The sequence below is a fragment of the Molossus molossus genome, unplaced genomic scaffold, assembly GCF_014108415.1.
Source record: "Molossus molossus isolate mMolMol1 unplaced genomic scaffold, mMolMol1.p scaffold_m16_p_19, whole genome shotgun sequence".
Taxonomy (NCBI): domain Eukaryota; kingdom Metazoa; phylum Chordata; class Mammalia; order Chiroptera; family Molossidae; genus Molossus; species Molossus molossus.
The window spans coordinates 14,216,206-14,234,591 of NW_023425354.1; the positions used below are offsets into that span (position 1 = coordinate 14,216,206).

Here is an 18,386-nt window from a genome sequence, read left to right on the forward strand (position 1 = left end):
TGAATTTCTCATTTTAAATTAAATGTAATTTAAATTTATTTTAATTAATTAAAATTTATTACTTTAAATTTAAATAGCACCCAGCCAGAGTGGCTCAGTGATTGTGCATCGGCCCACGCACCAACATGTGGTTAATGGCTACCACTTGATAAGCACAGATCCAGAATCCAAAAGAGTAATAGTAATACCAATAGTGATAACAAAATAGTGCCAACATTTAATAAGAGCTTACTGTTTTCCAGTCATTGTTCCACATGTACTGGCTCATTAAACATGCTCCAATGTCTTGCATATTTATTACTACTTTCCAAGTCTTTTTTGTGATAAAAAGACAAATTCATGTAAGACAATTTTTACTAACTTTACTATATATTCTGATGGCATGTATTTTCAAAATCTATAAATACTAAAAATTTAATTACGATCATTCAGTGAGTTTCTTGTTTTTTCCTTAAAAAAGGGTTAGGAACCAGTGAGTTCAAATATTAGAGGACGGGCATATGAAAGAAAAGAAGAAAAAAAAAACGATCTTCACCTTCCTGTTTCCCTACTCCTTCCCATAAGCAAATGTCACTGTATCCCACGAGCAAGGACATAGGAGGCTGAGAGGAATTAAAAGAACCTCATTTCTGTTTTCTCCCACTGAGGGGAACACCATCTACTCAGCTCTGCCCTGTGGGCCTTCCTGTGCCCACCTGAAGCTCAGATGTGTGAGCGTGCGTGGGCACCAGCATGGGAGGGGTGTGCAGTTCTACTCACCTGAGCACATCTCCCCCTTGTAGCGGACACAGGAGAAGTCATCACACTCACAGAACTTGCCCGTGATCTTGCCAAAGTCACTGCTGTGGCAGACGCACTCGCCACAGAGACACTCGCCCCGCTGGCTGCAGACAGGCTGGCCCTCCTGGGGGCTGCACTCGTCCTGCTGGGAGGGGCGGTAGTCCTCCTCTGAGCACTCACATTGGGACCCCAGCCAGCCAGGCCCACAGCGGCACACCCCACACTCAAAGGTCCCATTGCCATTGTTGCAGCGGCGGCTATGAGGCTCGGCGTGGGCCTGGCAGGCACAGTCACAGTCGAAGGTGACCTGGACGGTGAGGCTGTCCTTGAAGCCCACAGGCTTGATGGTAAAGGACCTTTCCTTCTCCTGGGGACAGCCACGCACCTTGGCCTCGATGCTGAAGCTCACCTGGATGGAAAATAAGATTGCACTCAGACACAGGTAGACCCTGCTAACACTTCAGCCCTGGAGATAAGCTGTTCTCTGCCCTGCCAAGGAATACACAAACTGGGTGTCTTCCCACTACCAAGGTCTGCAAAGAAAAACAGAAGCCCTGAACAGCTGTGCAGTTGTGACATATCTGGCTGGGTGCAGAGATGGGCATTTACGGTTATGATACAGAAAGTTGGGTTTTTTATTTCACGTGTGAAATGAACCTGCGCAAGCAGGACAGAACCTGTGATCTTGTGAATGCTCTGCTCTGGCCAACTAAGCTACCTGGACTGATTGCATCATATCAGCAAGACAGACAAAGCTCTCTTTTGCACCACACAATGCCACACAGTGGCCATCCACAGGCTCAGGATCTACTGTTCAGTTTCCACATAACGTTCATCGCTGTGCAATCAAACACGTTTCAGGCCAGTAGTTCTCACATGAAATATGTGCACATGTGCCTAGAATAGATAGACAGATGGAATGATGGGTGGATATAGATATAGATAACATAAATATGGATATATAGATATCCCTCTCTTTTCTCTGCTCCCCCTTCACCAACCCTTCTCCCCTTGGGAAGAAACAGAGGAGAACCAACCACTAAGGAAGGAAAGCCACAGAGGTACTAGAAGGGCAAAATGAACATTTGCATTCTGAAATTCCATCAGGGTGGGTATTTTTGCCTGTTCCATTTGCTATTGAATCTCAGCAACCAGAACAATGCCTGGCATAGTCAGTGCTCAATAAATGTTCACAGAAGACACGGTCATATTACAGTGTGGAGGAAAGAAAGACTTTACCTTGGGGGAGGTGGAGACTGGTTAGGGCTGAAGGTAAGAAATGTTGTCATTTGCAATCAACTGTGCATAAACAAGCAGAGGTAACCTAAATTCAAGTTTTAAAAAATCCTGACCGTGAAGTTCATTTAACAGATGGAGAAAGTTTAGGCAACAGAAGCCTCAGAGGGAAAGGTTGGCAGCTCCACTGGCAGGTCTAAGTTATAATGACCTTCAGGAAGACGGTACAGCGAAGAAGGGGTTGGGTGCCCCCAATCACCCCAGGGCACAGGCCAGGGTTAGACCCTGCCCAGCACACCTCACCGTGTCTCCAATCTTGAGTCCAACACAAGACTTTAGGCCTGGGATCACCTCATTGTTGAGACAAGTGGCGTTGAAGGATAGAGACAACTCCTCAGGAAGGTCACGCACCTCCAACTCGACTTTAGAGCGGATTTTCTGAGCAAAAGAAGGTAAGGAAATGGACTGAGAGAATTGGTAGGTGCCAATTCCATCGCAAGCAAAATCTAGCAGGTGGCCCTGGCCTGACTCTGGCAGTGCCAGACGCTGAGGTTCACCTGGAAGCTTCCAGAGACCCCAGGACCCTGTTACTTGCTATATTTCCTGCCCAGGCCCTGCTCCTCCTCTCTCTCCCGACTTGTGTCTAAGTGAGTCTGGATACAATATAAACCAGCTACACCCTCCTGCAAGCCTCATGGATGTGCAAAAGGAAAGAACTAATTCTGGTCACCTTCGGTATTAGCAATTTCTGCCTAATTTTTAGTTGACCTCATCTTCTCTGTGGCTCAGCTCCCTCTTTTCGCTCTTGTTGGAACCCAGCTCTCTCTCACTCAGGCTCCCCCTGCAATTTCAGGGCTGTGCTCCTTTCTCATCTCCACCCCCATCCTCTCTTTCCCTTCCACCTTCTCTAAGCTCTTCACTCACGGTTCCCAAGCTCCCTGGCATTTCATTCTGAGCCATTTCTTTCTCAGAAAGCTGCATGCCTCCCAGGGCTGGCCATCACCTGGCCTCTGGAAGAATAAGAGGAAGGCAGTAAAGGCTACAGGGTAAACTAGTAGCTAAGGACTCCCGTATCTGAGCCCTCCCGCGGAAATGCCAAGTGAGGCGAACTCTTAGCAGGCCCTTTCCCAGCGCGAGACACTTACCCCGTAAGCATCAACAATGAGCTGCAGGACATTGCTGGAATCAGCAGACAGAACCCCCACTGTGGTCCCAGGGATGAGCTCACTGTAGTTCTAGAAAGGAAGACAAAGATACCCAGGGCTGACTCAATGAAGGTAGGGGTCTCCAAAAGCCCTCTCATAATCAGATGAAGGGTTTTGAAATGAAAATTGAGGGGGAAAAATAGGATATTTGTCTTGTCGCTGCCAGGAATAAATCTAGCAGTATTTCAGCGCTGAGCAAAATTAGAGAACACCTCTCACACCACTTACCCTACTGAATTACTTTCCTTCCCCACGGCAAACATCCTACTAGATTCAAGCTTGAAGAGGAATCATTATTAGCTCCTGGGAACAGGTTGTAGGAGGGTCTTTCCTGGTTGGGAACCATGGTCAATACTGGTTCCTTGAGATAGGTTCACCCATCACACTCCCACTCCCCGCCCCTACTCTCATGCCCCCACTCCCCACCCCTACTGTCATTCCAGGAAGCCCTAATGCCATAGTTACCTGGTAGAGCTTGACTACCTCTTCAGTCACTGCAAAGATCAGATTGATGTTTTTCTGGGATAGCTTCTCGGTCATCAGCCCCAGAGAGGGATAATCCTATAAAAAGGGAGGACGTGGAGGTAAGTTAAGAAGTAAGCCTAGCCCTGGCCGGTTTGGCCCAGTGGTTAGAGTGTCAGCCTGCGGTCCAGAGAGACCCGGGTTTGGTTCCCACTAAGGGCGCGTACCTCGGTTGTAGTTTGTCCCCGGCCCTGATTGAGTCGTGTGGGTGGCAGCCACTTGATGTGTCCCTTTCACGTCAATGTTTCTCTCTCTCTCTCTTCCTCTCTCTCCCTCCTGCTCTGTCTGAACAAAAAATGGAAAAATGTCCTCAGGTGAGGATAAAAAAAAAAAAAGAAGAAGAAGTCTATTCACGTCCATCCCTGGACTCTAAGCTTTGGAAGTTGGCTGACTTGAGCCATGGCCCAGACAGTGGTGGTGCTTAAACCTTTCCACCCCCTGATCAATGTGAGGCAATGGAGTAAGTAGCAGCACAAACCCAGCTGTGAACTCCAGAGATAGATGAAGAGGTACAGGCTGGTCGTGTCAAAACTAAGTACCTCTTTTTTCCTACTCAAATTTAATGCACTCATGCCAAGGAACAGCTTCCACGGGCCAGGTACTGTTAGACCTTTTGTTTGAAGCTTCCTCCTATTTTGCAACTACTGACAAATGCCTTGGCTTGGCATTTGCCACACTCTACCATGTGGTCTTTCCAATCTTCCTTCCAATCATCACTCACCTCTCTTCCTCTTCCACTTACCATTGACCTGGTCCCTTTTCTCTCTCCCACCTGGAGTGGCCTTCTTTTGAGTAATCCTCCTCCTGCCTATGGACTCAGTTCAGGTTCTGCCTTCTCCAAGAGGCCTTCCTTGACCACCCCAGTTTATGAGGAGATTTTCTCCTTTGAATACCTAAATACCTTATTGACTATGCTGCCCATTTAACACTAAACATACATCTGGTGTTATTGGTAATACATCTCCTCGACTAAACCAAAAACTCCCTAAGGGTAGGACCTCCATATAGTCTCTTTATCTCCCTAAGCCCCTAGTAAGAAGCCTTACCTAGATTAGGTGTCAATGTTTCCTGACTCACCCATTGCTGGGTAGTGCTCTGCTTGAATATGGCTGACATCAAAAAATTCAAGCCACAGTGGGGATGCTGGTGAATTGTAAACATGTCCCTGGGATCCTAGACATTGCAGGGAACTCATGAGATCATCCAGCTCAGGCTCCTGCCTTAACACAGGTGTACCTTGAAGCCACATGGACAATGTAGTTGTTATATGTCTATAAGAGATAAAGAGTTCACACCTCCCCCAAAATACCCAGAGTATCAGCATTCTGAGGGTGTGTATATTTTCTTTATGGCATATAACAATTTCTCCTGTTTCAATTTAAACTCCTTTCCTTTTATTTAACTTTACAGGATCATAGAAAACAACTTAAAGAAGTCTTCTTGTGTCTCAGCTAAATCATCCCTTAGCCTTCTTTCTTTCAGGCTAAATGATTCTGAGTCCTTTAACCTTTCCTCACAGGACCAGCTCTCCATGTTTTTTATTATTTTTGTCTCTTTTTCCTCTATCTCCTTCCAATAACCACAAGTGTGCATGGTATCCCAAGAAGGGGCTAATCCATGCACAGTAGATGGGAAGGCCTGTGTTTCAGCTGGACCTGTAAAAGTCCCCTGGGTCCCTCTGGTCAGTCGTGCGGGTGGCAGCCACTCGGTGTGTCCCTTCACGTCGATGTTTCTCTCTCTCTCTGTTCCTCTCTCCCCCTCCTACTCTACCTGAACAAAAAAAATGGAAAAATGTCCTCGGGTGAGGATAAAAACAAAAAAACAAACAAAAGTCCCCTGGGTCCATTCTGGGTTCGATGATGCTACTGCTGGTGCTGGAGGCAATGGAGATAGTGGTAATAATGATCACAGCCAGGGCCATTTCTAGTGATTGTACAGGTTGTACCGTGAATAAGGATGTCCAATTAGGGGTGAGGGCAGGTTGAAATGAGCCCTAAATCCTGCCCAGAGGAGGTGCTACCATTTCCATTTTCACACAAAGACTCTGCCTGGATTAAGGCAGCTGACCATAATGAATAGAGATCATATGTGGTGTCAAGAACCTCACCATGGTAGTGGAGGCAGAGTAATGATTGTCGCTGTCAACATGACACTGCCCATCATTGGGCTGGACGATGCCTGCCAGCCTTCCATCCAGTGCTATATGGGTCTTAGCATCAGTGGTAAACACCAGCAAATGGGATGCATCATTCCTCCAGCCAATCTTGTCCTGTTAAAAAAAAAAAAGGCAAAAGAAAGAAAGCAACTTTAGCCATGTCATTGGCAGAAAACAAAGACCCAAGGACCTGCCTGTTTAAAGGTCTGAACAAGTCATCTTGGTGAAGGGTCTCAGTCCCAGCCCTTGGAACACAAGCTGAAACTTTGCAACTCAAGGGTTTCTTTTCTGTTAGGAAAACAGTCTCATGGCTGACTAGTTTAAGCAGCTGAGAGACACCTGATTCAATTCCAAGTATAACTTTTCCAGCAACAATTATATGGCCTATCTAGATATCCACCTGCATCTGCAAAGCTGGGCTGGGCTAGAAGAAATCCATTTTTAACATCTTCCTGCTTTACTGAGGTTAAGTTAACCCAGCTTGACTCTGATATACTGCCAGAGAAGATGAGAAGATGCTTTCCCCAGAGAACATCTGGTACCACATGGTTCAAATAATCATCAGCTCTGGCCAGGGAGCAGATACAAGCAGAGGTTGCTTATCAGAGGCAATTTATGATTTATACTCTATGGAGCTCTACTTAGTTCCTATCTCTTTTATTTAATTTTTTTTTCTTTATTGATTTGAGAGAGAGAGGAAGGAAGAGGGAGAAAGAGACAGAAACATCAATGAGAGAGAACATCAATTGGCCACCTCCTGCATGCTCCCCACTGGGGATTTGGCCCACAACCTGGGCGTGTGCCCTGGCCTGGAATTGAACTGGCGACCTCTTGGTGCATGGGTCAACGCTCAACTACTGAGCCACACCTGCTGGGCTTAGTTCCTATCTCTTATATCACACAGAAATCCCCACAGTTGAGTCACTTCCTTCCCCTTTTGATCTGCGCTAACCACACCTAACACTTCATGACCTCCAAACTCACATCACAGACTGTAGCCTGCATGATGGCATCAAAGCCACCCTCTGGGCCATCTCGGTTCCGTGACACACTCTGCTTCTTCACCTCCTCATTGAAGCGGTTCACCTGGTCAGTTAGCGTCAACACGTGTTTGTAGCCAAACATGGGCAAACAGGTGGTCTTCATACTGGGAAGGGAGGAAGATCATTTAAGCAGACAGCCTGATGGAAAAGGCTACATGTGGCGTGGAAAGGGGAAAGAAGGGGAACAAGTATGGACAGCGGTATGCCCCAGCCAGTTCTATACAACCACAATTACTCAGACAGTTCAGACTCCAACCCCCTCAAATTACCACGTTGGCCCTACCTCCAGCTAGCCTAGAGGATAAAAGAGTGAGCTGCAAAACTACATCGCCTTGGTTCAAATCTCAGCTCCTCTATTTATAAGTCATGGGACCCTGGGCAAGTTTCTCTACACTTAACCTATAAAAATGGGAAATGAGAGCACATATCTCACAAGAATTGTTGTGAGGCTTAAATGAGTTAACACAAATAAAACACTTAGATCAGAAAGAGTTTCTCTTATATTTAATACTTCTCTAAAGTAACATTAGCACAATAATAAAGCAAAAGTTTCATCAATAACAATGTCCCCTGAACCATCAATAAATTGATAGATCTGTGCCAGACAGGAGTATTTCTGTCCCCAGCCCAATGGTTGGTTTGTTTAATTGATGGCTGACATCTTTCCTGGGGAACCTTACAACTCAGAAGCTTAAAAAGGCATGTCATATAACTTTGAAAACTAAAAAGCAAATTCATACCTTATCAGGCTCAGAAACCATCATTTTAAATTACTGTAATGCATGGATTTTCATAGCCTCCACCAATGAAATAATAAACATTTTAACCCTATAAAACTTATACTCTTGATGAGTAGGACAAAAACAAAAAGTAACAATGAAATCAATCCTTCTGAAATCATAATTCCTCTATATATGTATCCATAAATTTCTCTCTACTTTTCATCTTATTCCTGTCCCCCACTTCTCTTGTCTCCAATTTATTTGTGACCAAGACCAAGAAGCTGATGGATTTTTTTTTATCCTCACCAGAGGACATTTTTCCATTTTTTTGTTCAGATAGAGTGGGAGGGAGAGAGAGAAAAAAAACATCGATGTGAAAGGGACACACCGAGTGGTTGCCACCCACACGACCCAACCAGGGCCGGGGACAAACTGCAACCGAGGTACGTGCCCTTAGCGGGAACCGAACCTGGGTCTCTCTGGACTGCAGGCTGATGTTCTAACTGCTGAGCCAAACTGGCCAGGGCTGATGGATTTTTTTTCTAGGTCATCCAACAGCTTTTAAGACATTATGACACAACACTCCAGATCAACAAGCTGGCCCACTTGCCAGACAGGAAGACCAAGGTAGAGAGGAGATATGATTTGGCCAGAAGGTAGCCAACAAAGCTATCCTAGAGCTAGAAATAGAAACCAGGACTTGAACTTGTCTGGGGAAAAACGGAGGGGTCCCAAGAGTCTACTACCTTGAGTCACAGAAGTTGTGGAAGTTACTAGACTTCACACTTTAGAAAAGGCTGGACTGTGTCACACCCTGAATCCCAGGGCAACCACATGCCTTGTACATAGAAGGCATTTCCTTAAATTCTCCTTGATTTAATTAGAAAAGACACAATCAATGCTTCAAAAAGCCTGTCTCGTAGCTTAATCCTTCTTCCCTCTGAAGGTCTCCTGCCCCTATTTTTTTTGGCCCCCATGCCCTGCCTTGACTTCTGGAGGAGGACTTACTCATAGCATGGGTTTTTGAGGGCCTCTGGTGGGGAGATGTACATGTATGGTGATGCAGGCTTGTCTACAAAGGCCCCAAAGCCAATCCGCAGGTTACTGGTGAGCTTGCGCATCTGGGAGGCCAGCTTGGTACCCAGGTTCTGGATGCTCCACAGATCATCCTTCATAGAATAAGACAGGTCCATCAAGTAGTAGATATCCACAGGGTAATCCTCCACCTGCCGGACTTGGATGGAGAAACTCTTCGCATCATCTGAAAGGCAGAAAGATGTTAGTTTTTCTCTTCTTCTCTCTTTAAGACTTATTTAGTAGATTTGAATACAGTTAGGATTAAATAACTTCTTGATCAAACCAAACTTGAAAATCCTGGTCCCATCTCCTCTTCTCCTGCCAATCTCTTGACCCTCTCATTTTTAACCTTTTCATTTCCATTCTAAAATTCTCCACCTTCTCTAAACACCCATTTGCCTAATCCCCTGGATCCCAAGGGTCTACTACCTTGAGTCATTGCAGTTGTGGCAGTTACTACATTTCAGACTCTGTAAAAGGCTGGAGCTATGCCACACCCACATGCCTTACACATAGAAGATACTTTCTTAAATTCTCCTTAATTTAATCAGAAAAACCTGTCTCTTAGCTTAATCCTTCTTCCCTCTGAAGACCTCCTGCCCCTATTTTCTTTGCCCCCATACCCCTTCCCCAATCTCACATGGAAAAGGGGCTTACAAATTACTTTCTCATCTTGTATCTCATTTGAGCCTCAACACAAAGCTACAAGCTAGGTGAAATAGGCATTGGGGGAAAGAAGGGAGAAACATTTTTTGAGTCCCTAGAAGGGTTGAGTAACTTGCCCAAGTTCAAATAGCTAATATATGGGAGAGTCAAAATTCAAACTCAGATCTTCTGACTCCAAGTCCCAATACCTTCCATTCTCCTGACCACATCTTTCCCTACATCCTCTCTTCCTGCCCCATTTCCATTGTGATCAGACCTCTGCCCTGTACCCTGTGCCCATCTGTCTGGTGTCTCCCCACACTGAGCCCCTTCCCTACCTGGCCGGAGCCGGAGTGCAATCCTCTGGGGACTGACTTGAGTAATCTGGGAGCTGTCTCCAGAGCCTTTGTCGCTGAGAGGCCTGGCCTCTAGGATGGTGGCCTCACTGAGGGGGAACTCGATGGACTCCAGGGCACAGTTATCCTTCAGCAGATTCTCCTTCAGGTTACAGCGGGGTGAGCTCAGAGGCAGGGTCTGCAAAACAGGAGCCCAAGGGCAGCCTATGATTGGAGCTATGGTGGTTCTCTGCCTTCTGCAGGCTCTCCTGCCTTCCGCTGGCCTAGAGCTTACCCAGGATTTTGGAGCTAAACCCACATAAATGACTCATGTGGTCCATTGTACAGAAGGAGAGAACTGAGACAACAGAGAGGTTGGGTGAGTACTTACTCACAGATTGGTAGCCAGAAAGGGAGCCAATACAGTATGATGCCTATTAAACTACTGTTTTCAAATTCTGAAATGCACCCACTGTGGGTCCCAAAAATCAATGTAGTAGGTCTCAACCATCTATTTATCAAATAAAAAACAAAAGAATAGACTAGAATAGAAAGTATCAATGTATATAAATAGTAAAAGTAAATATTGTTTTGTGAAACATTTATATATTGGGGAGTGGAGTATAATATGTAAAATAAATAATGATATACACTGTATTTCTTTCTGGGGGTCAGGGTCAAACAGTTTGGAAGCCACTGTGTTAAGACACTGACTAGGATCTGAGATCTATGAGGGCAAGCCCTGTTCTCTTTCTATTCCCAGCACCCACCCCAGGACTTACCACAGAGGTGATGGGGGAAGAAGTACTGGGTGGCAGCAGACTAGGGGCTACACACACAGGAGTAGACTGGCTGAGACTACATCTCAGCACTGCCTCTTACTAGCTAGTTACTATGTGAGTCACCTAAACTTTCCACAGCTTGTTTTCTGCGCTATAACATGAAGATAATAATAGCCCCAGCCTCACAGGGATGTTATGCAGGACTAAATAAGACAATGCATGTAGAACACGTAGCATGGTGCCTGCCACAGGGTAAGTGTTCAGTAAATGTCAGCTATTATTATGAGATACTCTGTAAACAGTTCCTGGATAAGTTAATTTTGAATAAGCTTCACAAGCTTGGGCAAATCGCATGAGGCCGGGCCATTGGCCAGAGCCTATCTTATCACTTTAAACTTCCTCCCTCACCCTGGACAAAGAGCCAATTGATCACCCTTCCCAAAAGCCTGGTGTGTATCCCACAAGCCTCTGGAGCTCTGTGTGTTTACACCCGAGTACTGAACGGGGGACATCCGCACTGGAAAGAACACTGGGAATCAGGAAACAGGTTCAGTCCTGGGTCTGCCACTAACTAGACATGTGACCTCAAATGAGTCATTTCACTCCTGTTAGCCTTGTTTCCTCACCTATTAGAAAAGGAGCTTAGATGACATGGTGTTTTCGTCCCTTCCTGCTCTGACATTCAGCAAATTTAGCCAGCACTGTGTGGGCACAAGTCCATGAAGGCTCCCTGCCAGGCTGGCAGGAAGGCTGAAAATCCTGCCCTGGACCTATTTCACAATATCTAGGCCTTCAGGCCCTCAATCCACCACCCCGCCACCACCCTCCTCCTGTCACAACCACTTCCGGAAGTCAGCTGAATGGGCCATACCAATATCCCAGAACAACCGGTGTTAACATTTATTGAGCACCTACTGCACTACAGGCTCTGTGACAAGCACTTTCCATGGATTACTGCCGCCCTCCTCATTACAGTTCTGTCATGCTGGAACTATTATCACTTTACAAATGAGGAACCTGAGGCTGGGAGGCTTCACAAATGAGGAACCCAATCTTACAGGTAAGAAATCTAAGGCTTGGAGAAGTTAAGTAACTTGCCCAAAGTTACAGAGCTAGGAAGTGGCAGAAGATGCCAATTAGATAGTCTGAGTGCAATTATCCCCACAAAATGATAAATGGTATTATATTCTGCACAGAGTGAGACTCAAGGCAGAGAAGCAGGCGTGTGGAAGTGATGGGCCCAGGAACAGCCACGTCTGAGAATGCCCTAGAATGCAAGACAGGGATGTGGGAGGTGGGGGAAGGGTAGATAACATTCTGCCTCCTCGGTCCCCTCAGGTCACTGGTAGCCCTATTTCCAGGAGAGGGATTGAGCCACAAGGAGCTACCCATGTTTTAAAAATCATGACTCCATTGCCTAAAACCCCTCACAATGCTCAAAGTCTCTCTCCCTCTCCTACCCATTCCTCCTCTGATAGGCTGAATGGCTTTCCCGCATGGATGGAAAGATGAACAGTACCGTAGGGTTGCACAATGAATGTTTATATCCACCCAGAATTCATATGTGAAACCCTAACCTCCAAGGTAAAGGTATTAGGAGGGGGAAACTTTTTGAATGAGATCAGTGCCCTTAAAAACAAGCCCCAGAGAGCTCCCTGACCTCTTGTGCCATGTGAGGACACGGCAAGAAGACAGCTGTCTATGATGCAGACAGTTCCTTGATCTTGGACTTCCCAGCCTCCAGAACTTCAAAAATTAGTTTGTTGTCACATCATCAGTCTATGGTATTTTTGTTGTAATAGCCTGAATGGACTAAGACAAACGGTATGAGGACCGCCCCGGCCCAGGCAAGGCGTGGAAGGGGCTCGGGAAGCTAGCTTCCTTCTTTCTCCTAGGTACACGGTTGAGAAATGACATCAGCAATGGAAAACAGCGCGTAAGACTTAACCTTCCTCACTCAAAAGGTTCCCACAGGGCCAGCACAGATCCTCCGAGCCTCTGAGAGAAATGAAAATACCCTCTCTGCCCCCAGCTCTGGCCGAGGACAGAATGACAGACAGAACTCATGAGCCCTTCGTGTTTTTGCGCCCAAACTCCTCTTGCTGCCCCTGCCCATCTCTCCCAGAGTTTCTCCCTCAGGAAGCAGTCTCTTTCTCGCTGAGCAAACTCCTTACCTTATCTCTGACTCCAGCTGCCCACTAAGCCCCAGTGAGAAACCCTTCCAAAAAAGGCAATGATCGCATAGATCAAAATGCACTGAGGAGCTGAGCCTTTCCAAGACTAAGACAGATGCTGAAGGAGAGAGGAAAAAGTGAGACCAGGACACCACGTGAAAACAGCAAGGCCATCCTGCATCTTCAAGCTGCATCAGCGAAGGGGGAGAACATCTGGAGCTTGGAGGGGGTTTCCTGATCCCCGTTTTCTAACATGACAGTGCTTATTAGAAGGAGGCTTGAAGTGCTAAGCCTTGCTGGCTGCTCTTACGGCTTGTGATAAATTTCCTTAGAAATATAAACACTAAGAAACAAAAACTGTCTCCATCCCTCCCTTTGTGGTCACTGACGTCAGAGGTCAGGAACACAGCAGGCCTGCTGCTCAGCCACACTCTCCCTGAGAGCCTCCTGTCCCAGAAGAATACCGCAGCAGTGACCTCAACACACCTGGCCAACATTCCCTCTCTTAATAATCCAGGCTGAGCGGGTAGAAAGAATGTCTCCAGGTTACTAAGAGAGAAACTGGAAGGAGGAGGGGTAGAATATTAAAGTTCTAGTTCCCAGTGAAACTGGATGTTACACAAAAAGAGCAAAAATAACCATGACCCAGGGGAAGATAGAAGCAGAGAGGTGGGAGGTTCTGGCCCACATGCTATGTGAGCTGAATTCCCTCCCTCTCCTGGGAGAGTGACACATGCTATTACTCCCATTCTCCACTAATCCCATTTTGGAAATTGGGAAAGTACAGCATGAGTAGCTGTCATGATCCTGCCCATCTCATGGGGTGGTCAAGGGATAAAATAAGACCGTGAATGTGCAGTTTTCAAAATATAAAAATCTCGGTATAAGTCATATATTCAAATCCTTTTGGTATGATATATATAAATAAATAAGTGCAACTAGAAGGCGACTCTTTTCCACTATTAGCTTTTTAACTACTACCATTATGGCATACTCTGTTCTTGGAGGACAAAGCATAATATGTCCCAGTACTTATTTTCCCCCCTAGAGAGCTACTAAACACCTCCAACCCAAATAAATTAACACTGTTCTCTAGACTGACATCCAGTGAGGACAAGAGATCACTTGAATGTTCAAAGAAAGAAGTGTGGAGTAGACAGAAAGAAGGAGGGGAAAAGGAAAGCATTTTTGTTCATGGTTGTTTGTACTCACACCTATTGTTTACAGAGGGAGGGACACTTTAATATTATACATTTTGGGGGCAATAACAAGTTAGAGTAAAACACTAAAGATGAACATGTATCCTCCAGATTAAAAAAAAAAAATAGGACAAAGGGGGGGGGAACAGCAGAGAAGAATGAAATCATGGTAGTAACTAAAAAGGCATTAAATAGTGGCCTAAACCTTTCCCCTATCAGTGCAGAGAAGAAAATAAGTAATTCCTACTGGTGTCTTTCTTCTACTTTGCAAGACCCAACCCCATTCTTCTTTATCCCTGGCTGTCAAGCTGAGAGCGAGCTGGTGCACCGCCTGATGTGCACTCAGGACTACATAAAAATTCCCAGTATTTCCCTCCACCTTAACGTTGCCAATTTTAGCAAATACTTGGGACATTCTTATACTAAAAATTATTTGTTCTTTAATTAAAATTTAACTGGGTGTCCTGTATTTTATCTGGCAACTTTAACTCCACCTTCACCTACCACGGCCCCAGTGATCAACCCTTTCAATTAGCAGTATTTGCCAACTTGCTATCATAACAACCCATTCTGATGCAACAGGTACAGGGTCATCCTGGAAACCTTTATATTTAACCAACATCCCAGGTAATTCTCACCACCAGACAAGTTTGGAAGGGTTTAGATTCCAAAATGGCACCCATGAGGCCAAGACCACAAGTTGAAGCTCTGTGAGAGGCTGGCCTCTTTTCTAGATTCAGAACCCAAGAACAGCACACCATCCCAACTCATGTCAGTTTCCAACCCCCCAAGAACACACCCTATGTGATGGGCCCAAACTCTGTGCTCATCCACATTGGCTCTGTTTTCCTATTACCGGGCCAATGCTTGCTATACACACCCAGAGCTGCTGTCCTCGAGGACCAAGGGAATGCTGAGCCCAACCAGTTGTTTTTCCAGACTCTGCCAATCCTGCCTACAACAGCCAAGGTAGGGGAGGCAGAAGCAGAGGGCTCTCCAGGGTCAATTAAACAACAAATCACATACAAAATGGCCCACTCGGCTCACTTTGGGTTCTTTAAGTCAACAGCCAAGACACTTTCAGCAGTTAAACTCAGCCTCTGGTGGGGAAACCTCAGGAAAAAAATAGCAGCCATGTTCAGGTTGCAGCCTGGGATTCCCACCTCCCATTCCTCCCTGGCTGACACATTTTGTTCCACAAGGGGCTCCTCCTATCTTCCTCCTCTCCTCCTCCTCCTCCCTTGTTCCCTTGTTCCTCCCCTGTTCCCTTGCTCTCCCTCTCTTCCCCTTCTTCCTCTTGCTCAGAGATAGTTGTAGTCATTCACTAAACCCTTGACCTCCCCCACTTTCCTGTTTATATTTGACTCTCCCAGAGAAGATCTTCTTGGACTTTCTTTCTCCCCTCATTAGCTGTCTTTGGTCCTAGTGTACCCATTTCCTCTCTGGTTCTACCCCCCATCCCTTGGCTGATCCTATTTTATGCTTTAATTCTACCCTGTACCTTCCCCCCTGCCCTACTCTGTTTTTCCCCAGGAGACAAAATTCACCAAGGTCATCCATAAATAATCTGCATTTGCATCTCTAAAATCTGCTCACAGAACCTAGGGGCTTCATCTGGTCAGGCCTCAGCATACATCAATTACAAGGCTTGTCCCTATGCAAATCAAGAGAGGTGACAGACACTCCAAGAACATGTTTTCTTTTTCTTCAGATTCCTCTGGGCCACATTTGTCTCCATTTTCTCTTGCTTTGGCAGAAAAAGAAGGGAGGAAGACACTAGGGTTTTCCTCTGGCTACCCCTCTGCTCCAATCAGTTTCAGGCCATCCATCCAATAAGGTACCCTCCCCATCCAGCTCTCCCTTCTTCCAGGATTCAGCTGCAGAATTCCAACCTCCTTGTAGAAGAAGCTTGATAATATCAGGATGGTGACCAAGAGAAGGAGGATATGGCAAATGACAAGGGAGGAGACCACATCACACTTGAGCAGCCAGCTCAGCCCAAAGGGGTGGAGGACCCTTGGGGGTGGAGGGGAATGGCTCATCCCTCCCCCGCCTCCACACCCCCATTCCCAGCTCCAGGGAATGTTTCATTTGCTAAATGAAGTCAATGTGGTCCAGATGTTGGGCAGCTGCCACTGGAAGCAGTTCCCGTGCTGAATTGCACACAGGCCAAAGCAGTGTGTTGAGCTGGCCTCTGCCTCTGGCAGCCAGTCCTCTTGTAGCGGCATAAACACAGCCTGCCACTCCCGCCCCCCACCCCCACCCACCACCAGCCTGCAGGGAAGTCGCCTTTTTAGGAAACTCAGCAGATCGGGAAGAGAAACAGAGAGAATGAGGGCCTGGGTTAGAGCAGTCAAAAAACTGCAGAGGGCAGAAATATGCCTTCCTGACAGAGAGGGCACCTCAGGTGGGCGAGGCACAGCCGTGCCAGGAGCTCAGGTAACCACCTGCCGGGAGCCAGGCCAATGACTCAACCTCAGACTCTGTAATCACTGGAAACTGTCCAGCCACACTCACAGCACCCCCACTGCCACCAGGTCTTGCCAGCTCCAAATTCCCATCCCAGCCACAAACACAGCCATTCCCTCAGACACACTCATTCCCTAGGGCCCCAGACACAACAAATCCTCTGCCTAGACACAGCTAACCCTTTCCTGTCACCCTCTCATCCTCATCAAATTGGTCTTTCCCTTGACTGACACCTAGGAGAAGGAAAGAAAGAAAAGAAAAAGAGAGAGATAAAGGTAAAGTCTTGGGACCAAATCATCAGAGAGGAAAAGGAACAAGAAAAGACCTTTTGACAAAACATCCCCCACACAAGGGCAAGATCCTTTTTTATTTGTCTTTAAAAAATTCTGGAAAGCAGCATCCCCAGTGTACCTATAACCCTCTCCTGTCTCTCCTTTTGAGACCTAAGGCACTGCTTCCCTGGGGTATTCCACCCCAACAAGTGGTAAAGGGTGGCAATGGCTACAGTGATCCCAGGAGGACCAACCAAATTAGCCAGGGCCGCAGGCCATGTGGTAGACCCTGGATGGCATTCCCAATAACACCCTTATAAGAGGTAATTTCAGCATCCATCAATGGGAAGGCCTCACCCTCGATTTGTGCAGAAGGGCTTGTGTATTTAGGAGGGAGCTCTCCCATGGGTCTTGCACAAAAGCAGCTAAGTCTGGGGAATACGTAAGGTTAGGTGTCTGCTCCTTACCTCATCTGAGCACCAGGCACACATGGGACTCACAGCCAGACATTGCTGGCAAGAGCTCACACCTCGTGTGGTACAGATGTTTGGTCCTGCAACAGAGAGACAAAGGCATTAGCTCTAATCTGACTTGATAAAGTAACGGGCCTGCCCCATCCTTCCCAACTTTCCCAAATGCCCAAGTTTACAGCTCTCAGATGCACACAAACACACCCTAACCAGACCACAGATATTTACCAAACACATGCTGTTTGATAAGAAGGAGGGTGAGGAAGTTGGAGAGAAACTCATCACTGACCTCCATTGATAAGGCCAAGCGATGGCAGGTGATGGAACAAGGCTGAGCCATGGACCCAAAGTGTCAGTTCATAAGTGAGGAAAAGGCTTGAATTAACAACTGATTTGATACCTACATTGTGCAAATGAAGACCTGAGGTACAGAACATTGGCAATATGTCCTTTCTCCAATTAATTCTGGTGATATTTTCACGGCCACTACACAGGGGCTCCAAAGCCCTGATACACTAACATTAACATGCAGCCTAAATATTGGGGGGTTGGGACAGCTATGACAGGGTCCCACTGGCCAGCCAGAAAAAAGAAAACCTGGAATCTTATCCAATTTCCCAATACATATATCTTTAGATCCAAGCACAGACTGCTCCAGGGAGAACTGCAGAAATGTTAGAAAAGGCTGACTGATATAAGCTGGAGAAACATGGAATTTGGAGTTGAAATGCCTGCATTTGAATTCTGAATGCTCTTCTTATTAGCCGTGCCATGACCTTGGGCAACTCAACTAACCACTGTGAAATTATAATATCTGTCTTACAGAATGTGAGCAAGAATTCAGTGAGGTCAGGGAGAAGTACTTGGTCCCCTACAAAATGCCACTCAAATGTGAATAGTCTCCATACTGTCAAAGAACAGAGAAAAAGTAGGGGCCGGGGGAGGAGCAGGGACAACCAGAAGGACCAAAATAGCCCTGAAAAGCCCAGCCTGGAAGAAAACCTTAGGCTTTTGCTTGGACAGAGCCCCCATCCTCTGTGCTTCCCCTGCTCAGGTAAACCTTGCCTTAGCTGGGTGAACCCTTCAGTGCCCCAGGAAAGCCTTTTCCAACATAAGGAGCAAATGAGGAAGACCCATTCTTCCCCATGACCCAGTTATTCTGACAGTTTCTTTATCCAGTTTATTAAAGTGGACCCTTTGCCCTCACCTGGTGAGACCAGCAAATCTATCTGGGGAGATACCATTCTGACAGTCGGAATGTTTTCCCAATGTCTCCAAAACTTCTCATTGAGCTGAATGT

At 46.4% G+C, this 18,386-nt stretch overlaps 1 protein-coding gene across 1 annotated transcript in view; it reads right to left on the reverse strand.

Moving 5' to 3' along the window:
• The window catches only part of ITGB3 (integrin subunit beta 3), a 50,058-nt gene that overhangs the window by 16,415 nt on the left and 15,257 nt on the right, over positions 1-18,386 (reverse strand). The window contains exons 2-10 of the mRNA XM_036268674.1: positions 17,084-17,169; positions 9,724-9,919; positions 8,672-8,924; positions 6,883-7,045; positions 5,851-6,012; positions 3,687-3,782; positions 3,162-3,251; positions 2,320-2,454; positions 760-1,189 (exon numbers count right to left, since the gene is read on the reverse strand). Coding sequence (XP_036124567.1) covers positions 760-1,189; positions 2,320-2,454; positions 3,162-3,251; positions 3,687-3,782; positions 5,851-6,012; positions 6,883-7,045; positions 8,672-8,924; positions 9,724-9,919; positions 17,084-17,169 — 1,611 coding nt within the window. The remainder of the gene's footprint in view (positions 1-759; positions 1,190-2,319; positions 2,455-3,161; positions 3,252-3,686; positions 3,783-5,850; positions 6,013-6,882; positions 7,046-8,671; positions 8,925-9,723; positions 9,920-17,083; positions 17,170-18,386) is intronic.